This window comes from Littorina saxatilis, linkage group LG1 (assembly GCF_037325665.1).
Source record: "Littorina saxatilis isolate snail1 linkage group LG1, US_GU_Lsax_2.0, whole genome shotgun sequence".
Lineage (NCBI taxonomy): Eukaryota > Metazoa > Mollusca > Gastropoda > Littorinimorpha > Littorinidae > Littorina > Littorina saxatilis.
This window is the reverse complement of record NC_090245.1, coordinates 78,660,519-78,681,572: the sequence shown is the minus strand read 5'-3', so window position 1 is coordinate 78,681,572 and position 21,054 is coordinate 78,660,519. Positions and strand designations below refer to the sequence as shown.

At 41.0% G+C, this 21,054-nt stretch overlaps 1 protein-coding gene across 3 annotated transcripts in view; it reads right to left on the bottom strand.

The window, feature by feature from the left end:
• Positions 1-19,294, bottom strand: part of LOC138980470 (rho guanine nucleotide exchange factor 18-like) — a 43,187-nt gene extending 23,893 nt beyond the window's left edge. Inside the window, exons 1-10 of one of the 3 annotated variants that reach the window (XM_070353348.1) lie at positions 19,203-19,294; positions 16,497-16,563; positions 13,561-13,631; positions 13,073-13,116; positions 11,378-11,452; positions 8,791-8,850; positions 2,061-2,104; positions 1,434-1,528; positions 891-942; positions 346-398 (exon numbers count right to left, since the gene is read on the bottom strand). In XM_070353348.1, the coding sequence (XP_070209449.1) occupies positions 346-398; positions 891-942; positions 1,434-1,528; positions 2,061-2,104; positions 8,791-8,850; positions 11,378-11,452; positions 13,073-13,116; positions 13,561-13,631; positions 16,497-16,563; positions 19,203-19,208 (567 nt within the window). In that variant the 5' untranslated portion in view covers positions 19,209-19,294. Of the gene's footprint in view, positions 1-345; positions 399-890; positions 943-1,433; positions 1,529-2,060; positions 2,105-4,022; positions 4,883-8,790; positions 8,851-11,377; positions 11,453-13,072; positions 13,117-13,560; positions 13,632-16,496; positions 16,564-19,202 lie in introns of those variants that run through there. The other 2 variants (XM_070353357.1, XM_070353361.1) reach the window with 2 other exon arrangements.
• Positions 19,295-21,054: the final 1,760 nt, after the last annotated feature.

Sequence of the window (21,054 nt, the reverse complement as noted above, 5' to 3'; positions counted from 1 at the left end):
GTTAAGAGTGGAGATTTTTCCGATCTCCCATGTCAACTTCTGTGCAGACCTGCTAGTGACTTAACCCCCTTCGTGTGTACATGCAAGCACAAGACCAAGTGTGCACGGAAAAGATCCTGTAATCCATGTCAGAGTTCGGTGGGTTATGGAAACAAGAAAATACCCAGCATGCCTACTCAATGAAAGCGGAGTGAAGCTGACTATGCTCTCAGAGTACAGTGTGGGGAACCCAAATGGGCAAACGAGCTCACAGGTAACCAGAACATTCTGAAACGCTGAAGAAGAAGAATACCTATCTACACTGGTACCTGCACAATCTTGTTCACAATATACAATGAGCCCTACCTTCTGCATAATCTTCAACCTCTTCACGTACTGCTTCTCTGTTTGTATCAGTTCTGAAAGGGAAAAGAGAAAAATCAATCAATCAATCAACAAGAGCAGAAACAGTATTTCACTCATCCAACAAAATGTCTACGCAGCAAATTGTTTCACCCTCAAGCAATTATTCCACACCCTTTATACTTCTGTTTCTAATTTTTTTTCCCGTGCAGTTGTCCTACATTATACACCTAACCCAGAACATGTAATAAAGAAACGTGAAGAACACCTCCCAGGAATCTTCTTGTACCATCACCTGACATCTTATAAACCATTCCAAATGCTGAGCAAGATGTTTCCTGCCTTGCTTCAATGTAATTTCGGTAAAGCTTCAGATAAAACTAACTAATCGGTTAACAGGTTGTGCACCCATTACAATGACCTGTAAAGATCACAAATGAATTAATTCATTATTTATTTTCGTCATTCTTCATTCATCCATCCTTCTGTCTTTCTGTTTATTCATTCACTCATTCATGCCTTCACAGGTGTATAGGTAGAACACTCACCCCAGATAGTGTCCTGTCGCCTGACGTCCTTGTCCGTCATCTTCTTCAGGGTCTGTGAAAATGAAAACGGTCAGGGGTCAGGCAGGATAAGAGTTAACTATGACGATACTTTTTTCATTGCCTGAATGGTGAAGTGTAATGGTGGCAATTAGAACATACATTACCATCAGCAGGAGTATGAAGCAAAAGACTACAACCTACAACAGTGTTCAGGCTGTATTTTACTTCAGAAGTAAAAAAAACTAACACATCTTCTGCATGCTACACCTCTTTCAATACGTCAATGTACAACTACCACCACCACCACCACCACCACCACCACCACCTCTCTGTTTGTTTTGGTTGGTAATTCGTTTCATCAGTTCTTCTTTCTGTTCTATTGTCCGTCTTTTTCTTTTTTCTACTTTGTGTATGTGCCCTGGGGTTGAAACGTTGTTGACTTTTGTTTCATATTAATCGTTGTGAGTACATTATTTTTTTGGTCTTTCTATCTATCGCTCTGACGCGCAGTGACCATTGTTGTTGTGTAATGAGTGAACTGACCTTGCGGTCGACAGTGGCGCTCCATGTTTCCTGTTCCTCCACGCCCAGCATCAGGTCTGGCTCCTCCTCCAGAAAGTGCGTCTCTGATGGTATCACTGCAAAAAAGCAGATACAACATGTCAAACTGTTACAACAAAAACTTTTGTGGCCCGATGAGTAGTTGCTGATAATATTACTGCATTAAGAAATAGAACACACAGACTGTTCTGCGAATGTTTTTGTGTGTTTTTTCAGTGGAAAAAAAGTGTTCTGATTGAGCCCCGACAATGCCCTCAGATGATTGTTTGTGTTTGCATGCATATGCCAAGACTGACTATATGCTACTGTCACAGGGACAAGGTATACAGAACTGAAACACATTATGAAAACAATCACACCCACACCCCCACCAATGTGTCAAAAACACACAAAGACAAAACGCAAACACACACTCACAGACAAGGAGAAAGTACAGAGTTGAACACATTCAGACACAGACAGGCAGAAAGACACATGCACACTTGCGTTTGCATTCACACACCTACAGCAGTAACAACAAGAAGTAGACTCAGATATCAAAGAGGACACCGTACAAAGCACACACAGATGCAGAGAACAGATCACACTGAAGTCTCCCAAAATTCTTACCTGCATCAAGAGACTCGAGTGATACCGAAATAGTGTCCGTGATACTGGAACAAACAAAAATATGTTGTTAAGAAAGGATGTCAGCCAAGTAATATGCTTGCAAAACAGCAACACTTCTTTTTCTTTTAAGAGAAAGCAGGTACGTTCCCTCTGCAAAGTGAACTAAAAAGCAAAAGTGAGACACACCTCTTAGAAAAAATATCACATCTCTGAAAAAAAGATTACATAAAAACAGTGACATTTTAAACGAGTCCCCTTGAAAGACAAAACGCGTAACAAATCAAATAGTAAAAAGTCTCAAAGTAAGCACACAAGGAAAAGTACACAAAATAACTCCCTCTTTATCAATGGCATTAAACCCAAGACATATACATCAAATTAGGACACCCAGAACACAACAAAGACAACAAGCTTCAAACAAACAAACAAACAAGAAACCTAGTGAATCTTCAGAAGCAACAATCCAAAACAACACTTGCCTGCCTGGACTCAAACAAAACAGTGTCTACAGCCTCAACCCTATCTTTTCACTCAAACGGCACTAAACCAAGATGTGAGAATAATGCAGCATTCTGCACTAGGTCTGATAACAGGACTTAAAAACCCAGTAAAGCAGTGATCCATATCAACGAGGCGAAAAGGAAAGAAACGCACTCAGTGAGCCAAACTGCCAGTCATCACCTGTTTCCTCGTTTGACTTGTGACATGTGCTGTACATTCACTTACACAGCTCATTTCCTTTCATTCACAACACAGGCAACTGGCATGTGAGGAAGAAAGAATTAAAGTAACAGTTTGTTATCTTACACAAAAACAAACAACTAAGGAAATATGACGCAATTCACTCTCAATGCCAGCAACAGGAGTTCCCTAACTGCTTTTTTTCTTTTTCTGTTTTTAAATCATGTGTGCCTTCAATTTTTTGGTCACTGTAAACAAGTTGTGCCTGTTTTTGTGTTGTTCTGCCCTGCTAAAAGTGAACTAAACTTGAACTCTAAAAACAAAACAACCAACAGTTCCCTGATACCCACCACCCATCTCAAGAAAGGAGACAAAATTCAGCGTACTCCAGTGTCTTATGCACTCAGTGAACCTTTCTCCCATCCTTCTCCAAGTATGGGATATACTGTGCAATCTGTTCTGCTGTACTTCTTTATCTTTTTCTATGCAAATCAACTAATGTATTTCCCCGTAATTGGCCAATGGCTGCCTTTAATGGCCCGGTAAAAACGGTCATACACCAACAAAAAAACACTTGTGCCAAAAAAACGAAACCACAGGTGTACGTTGGAGTTTCAGCCCATGAACAAAGAAGAAGAACTAATGTATTTCTCAGTTAAAAAAAAGTGTCAAGTACAACCAGACAGGCCCTGACCATGGAACCCACCAGGGAACAGAAAGAGGGGCCGGCCAAGGACGGTCGGGACCTCCAGACAGACACCAAGAAGATGGGCCATACCTGGAGCCAGCTGGAAGCAATCGTGCAGGACACAAGACTCTGGAAGTCTCGCCCAGGGCCTATAGGCAAGGAGGGATGATGGCAGTAAGTAAGTCTTTCTCAGAAAAGGGAGGGAGGGGAATATCTTCACAAAAACTTGGGTAGATCATCTCACCTGACGACCTCACTCAGTCTATATCCCCCCACCCATGTGCTAGCTTTTCTCAACCTCATAAACCTCATAAAACCGGCAACGTTTGTTCCCAAACACCATGTTGGCGATGTGGTGTTCTCGCACTGATGTTCACACAGTCATGGTCACACACACACCATCTTGATTCCACTTTTCCTTCCTACATAAAATATGTCTTCTCTCTCTACATTCCCAACTACCATTGCTACATATCAACTGGTGTATTTCTTGGAAAACAAGATAAGCTTGTGGAAGGGAGGGGCGAATTGTTAAAACCAAACACAAACAATAATAACAGCAACAGAAAACCTTGGTGAGGCACCATTCTCACCTGACTTTGCTCACAGCAGGGTCTGTATCCTCCGGCCCAGTGCTGTTATCAATGTCATAAAATCCTCTTTTATTTTTTCCGAACACCATGGTGACAGTGTTTTCGCAATGACATTCACACATGGTCACACACACAATGACATGCTCTTCTACACCAGCTGAGAGTCATTAGCTGTAATTACTTAATGGTGTAGGCTCAGTCACATGAGTTGTTTCCAAGCTAGGGAGACGGGAAACTCCCTGACTCATGCACTCTCTCTCTCTCTCTCTCTCTGTTTCTCTGTCTGTCTGTGTTCCATAACACATGTACACACAAAATTGAAACTGCTTTTGATGTGGTGAAGCAGGGTAGCTGCACTGCGGAAGGTCATCAGAGTTTTGTCACTTTTGTTACTGTTTCTGTTAACTCACAATGCTAACACTTGTTGCTGAAGCTTCACACTGAACCCTAATAGCAATAACAAATATACACAGCTACTCACTGATGTTTTTAACACTTGCTTTGTTCCAATCACTGGGAATATCTGTTAGAACTAATCTGGTTCAGACTATCACTTCACAAGTCCTATAAACTAACAGCCTGATCATCAGCGGAAGCACTATTCCTTCACAAGTGTGATTCTCAACACCACAAAGGGCTCGGACCCCTTTGCTCTAAGAAATAACAAACCATCAGCAAAACTTTTCCCCCACTTTTTCTTTAAATTAACAGTTTAAAAAAACCGATCACAAACGTTGAATCCTTTGCTATTAAGTTACACAGCTTCGGTAAAAATGATCTCTTCCAGTCTAACAAAATACTACTAAGTCCTCTTCAGTCTCAGCATCAAGTAATCACCGAATAAACACATTTCATCCAGATCATACTCTGCCAGTCTCTCCAACCACCAGTTCTGATCCCGCACTGCGAATCTCGCCCCAAAAACGCTGTCATATTCCGCATACCCGACAGACAGAGAAAATGCCATGGAGAGAGCAGGAACGGCAAAAGTCACCAGAACAGAAGAAGAAGAAAGGGGTCGTGACAAAGCTGCAGCACAACAATACCGAACCGTCAGTCACGCAGCACATAAAAAACGTTACTGCTGGCGCTGATAGTTTGATGGAAAGCGGCACCAGAGGGAAGGGGTTTAGTCGTTCTCTGACACTTGCAGGGGAGAATCTGGCGGTGGTTAGAATCAAGGCGCTGCCAAGATCCGGCCCATGCGTCAGCCACCAGTCTATTCCACTCTGACATTCAATGCTGCCTACCTTCTGCTTGTAATGTTTGTGGTGGTGGTGTGACTTGTGATGGAGTAAGTGTATATCCCCCACCCATCCGCCTCCCTGCCTGTTGTAAGTGTATATTCAACGCCACCCACCCGTCCACCTGCCTCTCTTCCTGATGTGTATATTCATCCCCCACCTACCCACCTTCCTTCTTATATGTCACTGTACATTTGGTGCAACTCCCTTTTCTTTTGTTTTCCGTTATTTGTCAGGACAGCAGCAATATGTAACTACATGTATTGTTTTGGCGGCAGTTCAGAGAGCGGCACAAAAAAAGCATGCCTTCTCTTGGGGTTGAACATTTATTTTCTATCCCCCATTCCATCCAACCCCTTCCTAACATCTCCTCTTTTCCATTTACATGTACTTAAAAACTGAGTCTAAATTCTTGTCTCACAGCCCATCGCTTTATTTCTACCTTTGTATCTCTGATCCATTGTTCTTTAACATTTCTACCACTCTCGCACAATCTTTCTCCTGTTCTGTTCACTTTGAAACTCACTAAAGAAGCCTTTTCCACAATGAACAACACACCAACCTCTCTCTATGAAGCATTCCAGTATGTTTCTACAAATGAGAATGTTGTAGGTGGTTTTTTTTTCTGGGGGGGGGGGGGGGGGGAGGAGGAGGAGGAGGCTTGCACTGCTTCTTCATCAAAACCCACTCTCTCTCCATTTTGCTCCCTCTTTGACACTCTTTAACAATCCCTCATGTCTCTTGTTCTCAACCTTTTCCCCTTCAACCCTGTACACAGGGCAGGGCAGCCTCTTGTTCCTCCCTAAGGTGTATGCAGCTGTCTCCCCCCTCTGCAAGGTATGTCTTTGATTCCCCCCATCAAGACAGGCAGAAAAAGTAGCCAGTGACAAAAAGCATTATCTGACATGCCAACACAGCTCCAGCACCTGTGATCATTTCTCTGGTTGCCCCTAGCAACATTATCTTTTTATGAGATGACCTCTGGGTTGGAGAGGAAGACTATTTTGGATTTGACCTGGGGGATGTGATTAATAAAAAAACAAAGTTTAAAGAGGAGGAAAACTGAAGGAGGCATTTACATGCTGCCCCTCAATCCCCCTTGATTCTGTTTTTTCCATAAAAGTTAAAATGAAAAAAAAATAAAAACCTCATCTTCTTCACACACCCCTTCCTCCTCTAAATTCTGTTTCTTCAATGAAAAAATTACACAGGTGTTTCATTTGATGCAGTCAATTTAATTTCACCATTGTACATAAGGATAGGTAATAATGCTGCCCCCTCTTCGTCAATTCCGTTTCTCCAATAAACGTCAGTTTAAAACTTTTCATTTTTAGAATAACACTACACACAGAGACCAGCTTCAACAAGCAAAATCTGATAATAGGGCTCAAATGTTGCGAATCAGTAAAACGTATCTGAATATAACACATATTTACTTGTTTCAAGAAAACGGGATCAGTTTGTTTTCTATTTTCTTCACATTATCTGACCCAATTTGTTAAACTTGTCCTGACGTAAACAATTGTGAATATGAAGCATATTTTAGTTCTGCTTGAAAAAAGAGATGAAACTAAAATTGATTGAAATAACCTGAACTACAATTACTACTTTACAGAGACAATGATGGGAATAAAATTGATTATTCTCACTAGTGATCCCAATCTCTTTTCTAGAGCTTTTTATAGCGTCAAATAACACTGACTCCCTGCCAGAATCCTCACAAATTTTGCAATTGTGGAACATATCAAACCATTTCAAGCTCCGCAAGTGAGTACGCTTACACCAAGGTGGGCCCACTAAAGACAGGAGACATGTGCACTGCACATGCATGCAAAGTTGGAGCCAGTGATACTGGGGGGGGGGGGGGGGAGAGAGAGAGAGAGAGAGAGAGAGAGAGAGAGAGAGAGAGAGAGAGAGAGAGAGAGAGAGAGAGAGAGAGAGAGAGAGAGCATGCATGCGTGTGTTAGAGAGAAAGAGAGATAACTTTTGGATTGTCCATTAATAAAGAGAGAGAGAGAGACAGATAACGAGAGACAGAGAGCGAGAGACAGACAGAGAGAGAGACAGAGACAGACAGATAACGAGAGAAAAAAGGCAAAGCTTTGAGTCTGCAGCAGATTGTTGAGAGAGAGAGAGAGAGGGGGGGAGAGAGGGAGAGAGAGGGAGAGAGAGAGAAAGAAAAAAAAGAAAGGAAAAGAAGAGACAGAGACAGAAAGACAAACAGAGAGAGAGACAGAGGAGAGAAAGGCAAAGCTTCCAGTCTACATCAATTTGTTGGGAGGGGTTCTGACAAGAGGGCGTGGGGCCTAAAAAAGCTTGGCAAGAATCGGAAGCCGGGTATATAGAAATCAGGAAGCAGAGACCTAGATATGCGGGCCTGGCCCTCTTTCTCCCATTGTTTCCCCTCGCTTTCATCATCTTAAAACACTTCTGTGTTGCCTTCCCCTCTTTCTGACTAGCCTGGCAATTGTTCTTAAAATAACAATGGCAAAAAAACTGCACCAGAGACTCCTCTTGGCACAGACTCTTGTGAACTGGCAGAGGTACTCCAGGATTGACAGAAATATAAACACAACATAAACACTGCATTGGACAGAACGGCTCTGAATGCTGTCAATTATTTTGGTTTTGGAAGTCTGAGAGTATATCAAGGGTGAGGAACTGATGCTTTATGTAATGCCCTTGACTTTGTGAAGTTCTGCCTTGTTACAATCAGTTGTGTAAAAAAATTAAATACAGCTATATGTTATTTTAAGGCTGGTTAAAATCATTTTGCAGGCATGGAACAACCATCAAGTGTCAAACTCTTTCACAGACAAAAGAGCCGAGAGAATGATATTTTGTCAAATTATGTGACAATACTAAAAGAACATGAGTGCGCACTGGTGTCAAATTATGGAAACACACCAAAACAAACAAGAACGCACACTTGACTTCGCGCAGCATTCGCTGTAATTTGTTCTGCAATGTAATTTTGCCAAATCATGATGAAATACACTGTTCCTGACAGTTCTACGCTCACCCACATCCCGCCTTGCCTATATTTAGAACTGTGGTGACTCAGTGGAAACACTGAAGTGTCAAGGCCTCCCAGTATCATCATCAGCAGCGTGTGAATGAATGTGCATGTGCAAATATCATCCTGTGCTTCAAATGCTATTTGTCAACACTGAGCCAGACGAGAGGCCACTTTGCTGGCAGGCAAGCAAACAACAATTATGAGGGGGAAAAAAGGCTTGGGGAATATACACGTTTGAGGTTTGACACTGACAACCCAGGAACATGTTTTTCCAGCTGGGAAGACATCTTATGAACAGCAAAAGGAGAGGACAACAACTAGTTATCACACTGAAACAATCAAAGAGACCACACTACTGCAACCAAAACACTATCCAACCTTCAAGAAACGGAAAACATCACATTCAAGGTGAAACGACTGAAAAAAACACACGTTTTTGCATGTACAATATCCAGTGTGCAATATAAAAAAAGCTAAACAAAAAAGCAAAACAAATTCAACTTACTTGGAAGGACCAACGTCATGTCCCATGCCGTCTGTTTCATCACTCTCGTTGATGGCTTTGCTGTGAGAAAACACAACACCTTTATGAGCACAGACAGAATGATATCTCATCAGGTCACCGTACTACTCTCTAAATATCCACCTGTGACAAGATGACAATCAGCAGTCCCTGTGTTGGTTAGTTCACTAGCTCACTTTTGTATGGGCAAGGCTGTGTCAATGGGACCATACCAAAAATGATGCCAGCATATTATGGTTATAAAAATAACTAAATGGTAACTTCCACCTTCTAATTTCCTGTCACACAAAATGTAATATCCTTATGACTTGTCAGATCTGCTAGCACTTAACCTTCTGAATCATCAAGCAGTTAGGCCTAAAAAAAAAATAGGTGTGGTTACGGTAACCCGACCTACCCTATTTTTAGGGGCCGATCCTATAACGAGTGCAAAAAACGCAATGAAAGCAAAAGCGCCCGTGTCGTACAATTATTTCCCTGTCAAGTAGGTTTAATTTGTACACATTAGAAAAAAAAGTTTAAAAAAAAAAAGTGATTGCCTACCTACCTACCCTATTTTTTTTGGCTATGTTACCGTAACCACACCTTTTTTTTTTTTTGGCCTTAGGCGAGTACAGTGAAACCCGCCTTTTACCACCTCCAAAACCCAGAGAAAATCATGTCTTAAAAAGGGGGAAGTCCTAAAATGGGGGTAAACTTACAGAGCTTATGAACAGAAAATCTGAAAAACAGAGTCTTTAAAGGAAGGAAGTCTGAAATTGGGGGTACATTTACAGAGGTAAAGAACAGAAAATCTGACAAAACAGTCTTAAAAGGGAGGAAGTCTTAAATGTGGGGATCTTAAAAGGGGGGTTCTACTGTACACAAAGCCTGAAATTGAAAATTAGTGAGGCAGTCAGATTGTGTATGTTAGATTTTCACATCCTTTCTTGCTTGGCATAGCTCCGGGTATGATACATGCATTTAACCAGAAGGCATGCTTCCTGACATATATATATGATCAGCAGACACGCTTTGATGGTAACAGGCTTCTGATGTCAATGATTAAGCAGAAATATGGTGGCTTATTGATGAAGCAGGATCTAATCATGCTAAGTAATGAAGCATGCTACATGTAATTAGACGCACATTCTACCTCCCTTTCCCTTTCTTTGGTGGGGTGCAAAATATTTAACATGAAAAGATAAGGCAAAACATAATTACTTTCCTCAAAACTCATGTAAATAGTTTTGTTTTCTCTTTTACTGAAATCTTTTTATTTGTACGTCTTTTTTTGTGTAGCTTATACACAGAAGTGTAGAACTTATCCAGGATCAAAGAATGACCTGATTTACCTGACAGATATAGTTAGAACAGGGGCCATGGTGCTTGTTATGAAGGCTTGATTCAAATAGAATTTTAAAAAACTGGTGATAAGTGTACAGATTTGTAAATCAATAGCTGTACACAACTTGTACAAATTGAGGGGAAAAAATCTTCAGAGTCACAGTTAAAAAAATGAAGACTTGTGTCAGAGTGTGAACCATATACCACAGTAACCAAAAAGGTGTACCAATAACCCTGTACCACAAGAAAAGGGACAGCACCAATTGGATCCAATAGCTGGAACGCCGACGAAGAAGAAGAAGGATCCAATAGCAAGAACCCATTTAGATGTGATACACAATTAATAATACGCACATACAGTCCAGCAATACAATGTAGCGTAAAAGTTGATGTAGAAATTGTGAGCTGAGCTTAAAAACTTTTCAAAATAACAAAAACAAAAATGAGCAGGGAATGTTTACAGAAATGTACATTCCCCGAGGAGAAAAAACACACCTGTATTTCAGACACACAAAAACGGCACAGCTTGGATCTACACAATCAACAAATAAAAGAAAACTAAAATAGAATGCGGAAGGGGAATTAAAAAAGATGATCAAGAACCAATGAATATGACCACACAGGAGCAAGAAAACAACAACCACACAACAACACCGCCAGAAAGTACAGACAAAATTCCACTACTGTACACCAAGGGACTAAAAGACTAAATACTGTGCCACACGTTTTTCTACAAAGCTTTTCTACCTGATGCACACAGATCCATGCACACTCATTTGTGTTCACACACACACACACACACACACACACACACACACACACACACACACACATACGACACACACACACACACACACACACACACACACACACACACACACACACACACACACGCATACAGAAACACACACACGCATACAGAAACACACACATACACACGCATGCATGAGTACACACACACTCCCCCCCCCCAACCCTGCCCTCTCTCATTCTCTGGAAGCACAGACACACTGAGAGGTACACTGAAACACTCTCACACACACACACACACACACACACACACACACACACACACACACACACACACACACACACACACACACACACAAACACACACACACACACACACACACACACACACACACACATCCTCTAGCCAAGCAGAAGTGCAACAGAAATGAAAGGAGTTTACAAAAAAAGAATCTAGTAAAAGTAGCAGGAAAGAGGAGGGGAGACAACTTACTCCACCACGCTAAATCGGTTGGTGGCCTGAAACCACTGGAGATATGTGGTTCCTGGCGGCGGGGAGCCGATATAACTGTGCACGGCCGACAAGAAACAAACAGCGGGAGGTTGAGAACATATCACAGCACGTGCAAAACACAAACACACCGACACACGTGCCGTCAGCTTGTTTACAGCATATTGCAAAATGCACACGGAAACACAGTGCCTAAAAGTTACTTATTTATTTATTTATTAAGGAGATTTCTATAGCGCATAACTAAAAGCACTATGAGCTTTACTTCTTCAAGAAAGGTATGGACAAGTACATAGACTGCTAAAAGATGGAGAGGCTTGATCAAATTGACAAAGAAAGTAACGTATAAACAAAAGAAGAATAACTGAATAACTAAATAAATGTCAAATTTGTCTAGTCATATATATGAAAAACTGCGAACTTTCACTATTCCCCATCCTCTCTGAATCTACCAACGACAACCCATCTCTGTTTTTCTATTGGTTAAGATTAGTTATCTGACCTTTACATTACAACTACTAGAACTAGCGAAGCATTTTTTTTTCTCAGATATGGATCTGTTGGAAGTAGTTAATTCATTAGGGATTCAGTCGTTAAAGCTGTAATGATCAGCAGTGGACTGGTCAGTTACGTGATTACAAACGAATTTCTTAGCAAGCGGTGCAACTGCAGTGGTAGCACCAAAATACTGCTGTGAACTGGGCAATACAGGATGATTCTTCAAGCAAAATTAGTGCTGGTTTCTGAGCAGGTTAGTTATTAATTATCCTCCACATTTCCATGTCATTCATCAGCATTCTGTTTGAGGCATGCATGTCAAATCATATCAGAGTGTGAACAAGGCAGGTAATCCAACATGCTTTGTGCAGTCACACACACGTCTTGACAGTGTGCCTAACCTACAAAATTTACACTTTTATCAACAGTGAAGGCTATTGGACACATACTAAAACGTTTAAGAAAGACATCCTTGACAGATTCTTGCAGAGTCTCAAGAAAGTAAGCATACAGCATTTCTCTTTTTGTGAAAAAAATAAAATAAAAAAAATAAAAAATCTCGAATTATTTGGTTATCTGAGTATTTTTCATTTTATTTTTGTTTTTAGTGGTACTTAACAGTAACACTTTGAAAAAACTGAAGATGAAAATGAGTTTAAGAATCACTGAGTCCAAGAGCCTTGCCTAAGTCTGGTATTAAAATGACCAAGTCTATACATATGTGATGAACTAAAAGTAAGAACAGAACACATGCACACACATGGATAAGACACATTTTGGTAAGAAAGTGAGACGATTTGGAAATAGAACCACACTTAGGGTATGACTGACAGCTCAGGACAAATCTCACTGCAAAAGCAATAGGTTTTAGGAGTGAAGTGCAGTTTATAACTAGAAAAACAAACCCGTCTTTAAACGATATGCCAAACAGAATAAAATAATTTACATTTCAGCGAGTTCAGTTCATTCAGTAACAAAGAAAAGGTTGGTTTTTTTTCAAATAACTGCACTTCCCCTTTTCATTACTAATCACACTAGAGACAATTAATTTACCTCCAGAAAAAATTGTTGAAATTAGGAACAGAGACGAAAATGTGGGGAAGGAACACACAAAAACACAACACACTCATTCAGTAAAATTCATCACACTTGAGTTAAAAGATTTGAACCCAAACTCACCCAGTGCTGGGTACACTGTGTCTGTGCGGCACAGATGTCATGGCCTGCGAGGAAGAGACAGAACAACAATAATGAAATGACTGACACTGATCATCTTCTCTATTTTCTCCTCCCTCTACTTCCTGCACCGAAACATGCAGCCACCTGCACTTTTTGCTTTAGGCTGAGGTCTTTTACATGTAGCTGTGGTGACACAGGAGTGGGACATGAAAACAGTCTGAGTATGCACATACAGTTGACCTGTGTCCATCCAAGCCCGCATTCCAGGTCACAAGTCCAGTGCTCTACCAACAGAGCTACCAGGCCCAAAAGTTTCAGACATTTGTGACAATATTTTCTCATATTTTCTGTTCATATAACTTCTGTAAATTTACACCCATTTTAAAACTCCCTCCTTTTTAAGACCTGATTTTTTAAAGTCTCATAAAAGGGGGGGGGGGGGGGGGGGCCGGCAAGGGGGCCACTGCAGAGTATAATGTTCAACCTACCTGAGTTTTGGATGGAGCAGAAGAGGAGCGGTCTTTCAGCTTGAAGGAGTGTGACGGTCGTAGACTGGATCCTGCAAACATAGCAAAGCTAACCGTCAATAAAACAAACCAATAATAAGGTCAGGTAATAATATTGGTACACAACGTGTGAATGTTTTTGCCAGGTGTCTGTCTGCTGTGACCCCACAAAAGAGCAAAGTTTGGCACAGTCCCAAATTAACCCCAATGGAAGTGATAAAAAACGGCCATTTGAGATTCACTCAGTCAGACCGTGAACATACCACAGAGCTAAATCGGGTTTTTCTGTAGTTTTTTTTAAAATTTATGTCTGAGAACTATACGTGATAAATTCATCAGTCGGAAGAGTAAATACTCCTTGCAAGAATTATCAAATCAGATGCTGGTTAATTCTCAAAAGAACTCCTAGCATAAGTTACACAGCAAATTCCACCATTTTTCAAGTCTAGCAAATCCTGCCAGCGTTTTCACTAAAGTATCACACAAATCTCAGAACCCTTGCAGAGCTCTGCATCATGAACAATTACAAAAATCAACATGCTGATCACCACCTAATGGCTATCACATCTAACCAGTTAAAGGAATTATAAAAAAATAACGAAAAGAAAAAAAGAAGGCTGCAAATTGCTTGGAAATGAGTCTGACATCCAAAGGCCAACAGTACAAAATCAGCATCCATCATTCTTCCCTCTCCCTTAAACTGACAGTGAAAAATGCCTGCCTGTAATCCAGTGAAGCACTGAATGGTGTTTTCGTTTAGTGGGGTTTTGCAGGTGGGTGGGTTGGATCTTTGACTGGACTTGCATATGTGTGTGTGTGTGTGTGTGAGTGTGACTGTGTGTGTGTGTGTGAGTATGTGTGTGTATGCATGTGAGTATATGTGTGTGTGTGTGTGTGTATGTGTGTGTGTGAGTATGTGTGTGTTTGTGTGTCTGTTTGTGTGTCTCTGTGAGTGTGTGAGTGTGACTGTGTGTGTGTGTGTGTGTGTGTGTGACAGTGTGTGTGTGTGTGTGTGTGTGTGTGTGTGTGTGTGTGTGTGTGTGTGTGTGTATGTGTGTGTGTGAGTATGTGTGTGTTTGTGTGTCTGTTTGTGTGTCTCTGTGAGTGTGACTGTGTGTCTGCGAGTCAATCATAGCCTTTTCTTTAACATTACAAACAAAAAAGTTCTGACAAAATCTTATGTGCCCCGCGGACACACTGTGTTACATATTTCATGTTCTTTAGATGCCTTACATAACAATCTACCAACAACCTGAGATAAAGTATACCTACATAACACTGCATGGTTTTTCCGCTGAAAATGGCCCACACCCTAGTCAAGTCAGTTCCACTCTATTGAATGCAGGCAAACCGCACAGCAAGAAAATCCATAAGCAGCATCACGGTATCCAAACTGTCTTTTAGTCTCCACCATCAGTCCACAACTCGTTATTCACAGGAAGAAAAATATATTCACCCGACGCAAAAACACTCAAGACCGATCAGGAACTAGGCTAGACACATTACAATTGAAACACAGCAAGTAAGAGAACCCCCAGTATCCGAGACAGATAAACTCAAAGTACAGCCAGTCCAACATCCACAGTATCCAGAGTGATAAAATCATAACACAGTAGGTCAAAGAACCACAGTATCCAATACAACTACAAGCCCGAGGGTGACAAAATCACAACACACCATCTCCTCCAATCCAACAGTATTGAATCTCTATGTGCTCTCTTCTTTGAGCTGTCTGTATCATATGAGACGCGGAGTTGAAACCTACTGGAGCTGAACATCTGTGGGGAGGAGAGAAAAAAATCAATCCACTCTAAGCTGACTGGCTGGGCTCCCTGAGTCAGCTGTGAGATCCACGGTGGTGGCGATCGAAGTCGGCACGGCGACGTCATATTTCATCTACATTCCCCTCCTGAGATTGAAATCAACTTCGACACAGCTTGATAAAAGAAAATTAGCAAAGCCTGCATAATAAATCTGTCTCCATCAACACCTACTAACCCTGGAACGGCTGAGAGGGGGGGGAAGGGCTGAATAAAAACCTGGTGTTTCTTATCCTAACATATTTTGTTTTACCTCTTCTCTGTGCGATGAAAGTTTGGGGTAAGGGTAGGGTGGGGGTGAAGGGGGCTGGGAGTGGGGGAGTTTCAGGGTGTGTGCAGGGATGCTCAGGGGGGGGGGGGGGGGGGGGTGAGAATGTATTCACCCTTTCATGAAGGTGATGATATTTTGTGTCCATCTAATTTTTTGTCTGTGTGTCTCTGAGTGTGCATTCACATGCATCAGCAGCATATCTGTTTCTGCTTGCTGGCCAGTCAGTGCCAAACAACCCGTCAAAAACTTCTGTGTGTATTCACCCACAATAACCTCTGCTAATGCCTAGGTTTGTGTTTCTAAGAGCATGCACATGAACCTAGGAGTGCACTCGTGCGAGACCGACTGCATACATCTGAACACATACAGGGATGATATTTGATGTTGGCGGTCAGCAAAATACAGAAACTTCTTTCAAATAGCCCAAAACTTTGCCGAATTACAGCAGATTTGCATACATTTTGTCACAGTGGGAAAATATGATACCAAGCCACTACATACCTTTAACTGTGGGAAAACTGCAAACACCTTTCTGGCTATTCAAGCAAATTTGTCAAAGTGAACAAATCATGGCAACAGGCCTACAACACCCCTGGGACGCATGAAAAAATTTGAATGTGACCTTTGACTCCCAGATAATGCCAAAATTCTTGGCATGAATCAAACAACTGTGTTGAAATGTATCCCTGGCGCTTACAGAAAAGTCTATTTCAGACAAAAGTGTGAAGATTCTCATGTGTGATCCTTGATGCTGGCATGCATCTGCACGTATGCGCGCCAAAAAGAGAAAGAGCGGAAAGTGGACAGAAGAGGATTTGAACCCTCACCTTGAAGAGAAGCGGTCTGTTTGTCTTGAACCATCGCCGCTGGTGCTGATCCCTCCCTCTGCAACACCTGTCAAAAAGACCACACACACCTTTCTGTTAATTACACCTTGTCAAGGTAAAACAAAATAAAAAAATCATGCTAGTAATTATTCAGGTGTATGCATTAAAAAGACCACACACCTTTCTGTTAATAGCACCTCGTTAAGGTAAGCATAATATTTTTCATACAAGTAATTATCAAGGTGTATGCATTAAACAGAACACACACACACCTTTCTGTTAATTATAGCTTGTTAAGGTAAGCATGTTTTTCATACAAGTAATTATCAAGGTGAATGCATTAAACAGACCACACACACCTTTCTGTTAATTACACCTCGTTAAGGTAACTATTATGTTCTTTCATACTACTGATTACCAAGGTGTTTGCATTAACACATCAAAATGTGAAGCAAATTTGAAATAAACAAAGATTTTTGTGCAAGCTGTCAAAAGGGACTGTTACACATCACACCTGTCTGCTAATTATCTTGGGTGTATATGCATCACAACTGCCAAATCTATTACCAGGATATCAATCTAGTTAATGTGAGCATATTGATATCTACTTAAATGGAAAATTGATTGCACTAGGTAATTTTCAAACCAGGACAACCAAAATATTATTATTATGGTGAGCTTATATAGCGCGAACCACAATTAACTGTGCTCTCCGCGCTTTACATATTAATTTCTGCCGTGTGAAATGGAATTTTTTTTACAGACAGACAGACAAACAAACATTTTTTAAGACTCAAAGACTCAAGACTCAAAATGTTTACTGTCCTCATAAAAACAAGGAAAATTGCCTTACAGTGTCAGGCGATCACAGACATAAAAACATCACATGTATTAAGAATTAAACGATTGCACTTAAAACTAATATCTCTAGCCCGCTTCATATTTGCTGTAACTTAGAATTAGAATTGCATTAAAACGCATGTAAACATCCTGAGCGTCTCTCGCAGCACTCACACTTACAGACACACACACAGACACACAGACACAGACACAGACACACACACACACACACACACACACACACTCACACACACACACACACACACACACACACACACACACACACACACACACACACACACACACACACAATGTATAACGCATTCACATCGACCAGCAAACCTCAAGCCTGTTAGGCGAGCATTCACCTTTCGCGGCCTTTATTCCAAGTCACACGGGTATTTGATGGACATTTTTATCTATGCCTATACAATTTTGCCAGGAAAGACCCTTTTGTCAATCGTGGGATCTTTAACGTGCACACCCCAATATAGTGTACACGAAGGGACCTCGGTTTTTCGTCTCATCCGAAAGACTAGCACTTGAACCCACCATCTAGGTTAGGAAAGGGGGGAGAAAATAGCGGCCTGACCCAGGGTCGAACACGCAACCTCTCGATTCCGAGCGCAAGTGCGTTACCACTCGGCCACCCAGTCCCAGCAAAATATGTGGCAAGAATGGCTCTGACTAGGTCTGGTAACCTTGTCACAGAATCTATTTAAAGTAAAGCAAAAAGCAAAATAGCATAGCAGTAACTAGAATGTCATCGCCCCCACAAACCGAACCTGTCAAATGCAAGGACAATTGGTATGCCAGATAACTTTGTGATTTCCTTTTGTTATATTCAAAATTTAACGGGTAAAATACTACCAGAAATGTCAAGTTAGCATTCGTGCACTGACATAAAAGGGTCGTATACTTCAACATTACTTCAAATCTGTTTCAAAATGTGACCGCCAAAGATAAACACCATGCTCATTTGCACAAGCTGTCGAAAGGACATTAGACATCAATACCGCATAATCTCTCCAAAAACACACCACGTGGAAGATGGTAGTGTATCACTCCAAGCACATTATAATTATGTTCTTCAAGAGTGCACATCGATATTGCAGGATGTTACTGCAATTCATCACTCTGAGCTATCTTAATAACTGCACATGTTCACTAGTTACTGTCACATGTTCACTAGTCTGGAAATGAATGAGCTGAATGTGTTTTTTATGTCCCGTTAATGTTTCTTTGGCAGTAGGCTATCCGCTATATATATCTATGAAATTAATACTGAATGCATTCATTCCTTAAACTGAAAAAAGCATATCCTTTTACATAATTATGATGAGTTTACCTGAGTAAGTGAAGTCTAATTGTGGTTTTATCGACCACAATGTTTTTTTTTACCCCCCTCCCCCCCCCCCCCCCCCCCCTCTTCATTGTCATTATCGCAATCACCACCATTGTCATAATCATTTGTCATCCCCCTTATCATCGTCAGTGTTATAGTTATCATTGTCCTTGTCATTCTCCTAGTATTTATCACAATTATCATCTTTGTCATCGCCCTTATCATCCTCGTTGTTGTAATTATCCCTGTTGTCACTGTCAACTTCATTGTCATTATCCCAATCTTCAGCTTTGACATCATTATTGTCACCCCCTCATTGTTATTGTCCTCACTGTCAACCGAAGAAGCCTCCTTAGGCAAAAATTCGACCTTGTCTTTGTGCTGTCTTTGTGTTGGTGAGTAGTGATTTCTTTTGTTGTTCAACTCATTGTCACTGTCATAATCATTGCCATCACCTCCTTCCTCACATCATCATCCTGAAAGCATCGAACACTAAACATTTGGTGCACATGAATCCTCACCTTCATATTAGAGTTCTTCTCACAGCTTGAGACCTGGTCCTTGCAGTTGTGCTCATGGACATTGATCAGGCAATCTACAAACACACAGAGCATTCGTCATATTAACATGCACATAGAAATCATAATCTACAAGTCCAAAACATAAAAGTATACAAATACAGTAGACTCCGCTTAATAAGGTCACCTTGGTGCAGGACAAAAGTGGCTATATTAAGCGGGTGGATTTAATAAAAGGAACTCATGGTTTTCAGGCAAACAGAGCCTTAAAACAAAGGAGAGACATTCTGTGTGCATCTCTTTTATTAAACAGAAAAACATCCTTACAAAAGCTAATAATATAGCATTGTAATTCAATCAAGTTGGCGTTTTAATGAAACAGATCCTGTGATTGGTCAGAATGCCCCAACTCATTAAAAATTACCGGTCATTAATTGTCGATAACCACTCGCTAAAAAATCCATTAACAACCTGCTGGCGAGGCGCATTGATACAGCCTCAACTAGTCTCGGTTAGCTTTGAGGGTCATTTTACAAGTAGGAAATATGAAGGCCAACGAAATACCGAGACCATAAGGTATGCGAAGTGATGACGTCGAATACGTGACGTAAGTTGATGCATGAATTCTTCCGGACTACGTCAGTCAATTCCAAAGATCGCTTTTGTGATGAAAAGAATTTGTTTTAGAGTTTGCTGTCCAGAAACCCGTCAAAAAAGAAGGGAAAATGTGTGTGAAAGAAAACAAAACAGGAGCAGAGTGATACGATAGGAATACAGAGACATATTTCTTGGGACTTGACCCTTGCAGGTAGGTGGACTGAAAGTAGTGTGTGAACAGAACAGAACCAATTCTGTCTGTTTACAACCGCATGAAAGCAGGAAAGAGATCGTCGTCAGATTGAATTACAATAACATTAACATGCTTCCTTTTGAAACTTCTCGGTCTTCATCGTGGATTGACGCCCTCCCAAAGTCTAATTGAAGCCCGACGGAGCTTCAATTACCTTTGGTCGGGCGTCAATCCCCGATGAAGACCTCGAAGTTTCAAATGGAAGCATGTTAATGTGTAATTAGAGAGACAACTTAACGATTTTGATAAACAGCTTATTGCACCAGTAGCAGTTTCACGCAGATTTCCTTCATTTTTCAGCAGATTTGTCAGCATCCCACGTGAAACTCCCAGAATTACAGCACCTTCTCTGACAGAGACAGACGGCAGAGCTTTAAACTTTTCTAGGATTGCGATCTTTTCTACAGGGGTCATGTCTGTTCTCTTGCGTTTGGTGGCCATGGTTGCTGGTGTCCAGATTCAGACTAAACACTTGTTGGCAGTGTATGTGACAGATATGCGATCATGAACAATCATGCACATGAACAAAAGCTCAGAAGTACGCTTCTGTTTGAAGTTGTTTATGACCACTGACTTGCACTTAACGTGATTTCAAACTCGCAAGAGGCTGGCCAAAACATCTCAGGTTGTTTGAAAACCAGTCATGCATTAGCTGTGAGAGATCAGACAGCGATTACAGACTCACTGTTACCGCTTTTCACACCTAACGCGAGCCAAAAATTGGCTTTAATAAGCGGGATGGTGGCTTTATAAAGCGGGTGATTTTAAGCATAAAACATAAGGAAAAATCTGTGCAGTCAGAAATTGGCCTCAAAAAGCGGGTGGCTTTGTTAAACATAGCCTTATTAAGCGGATTCTACTGTACAAAACTTAAAAGTATACAAATACACAAAAATAAAGAGTATCATCATACATCTACAAAATAAAACATACTGTGCCATCATCATCATCGACAAACATTCTGACTAGTCTCATCTACAATGTAAAACATGCATTGTAAGCGAT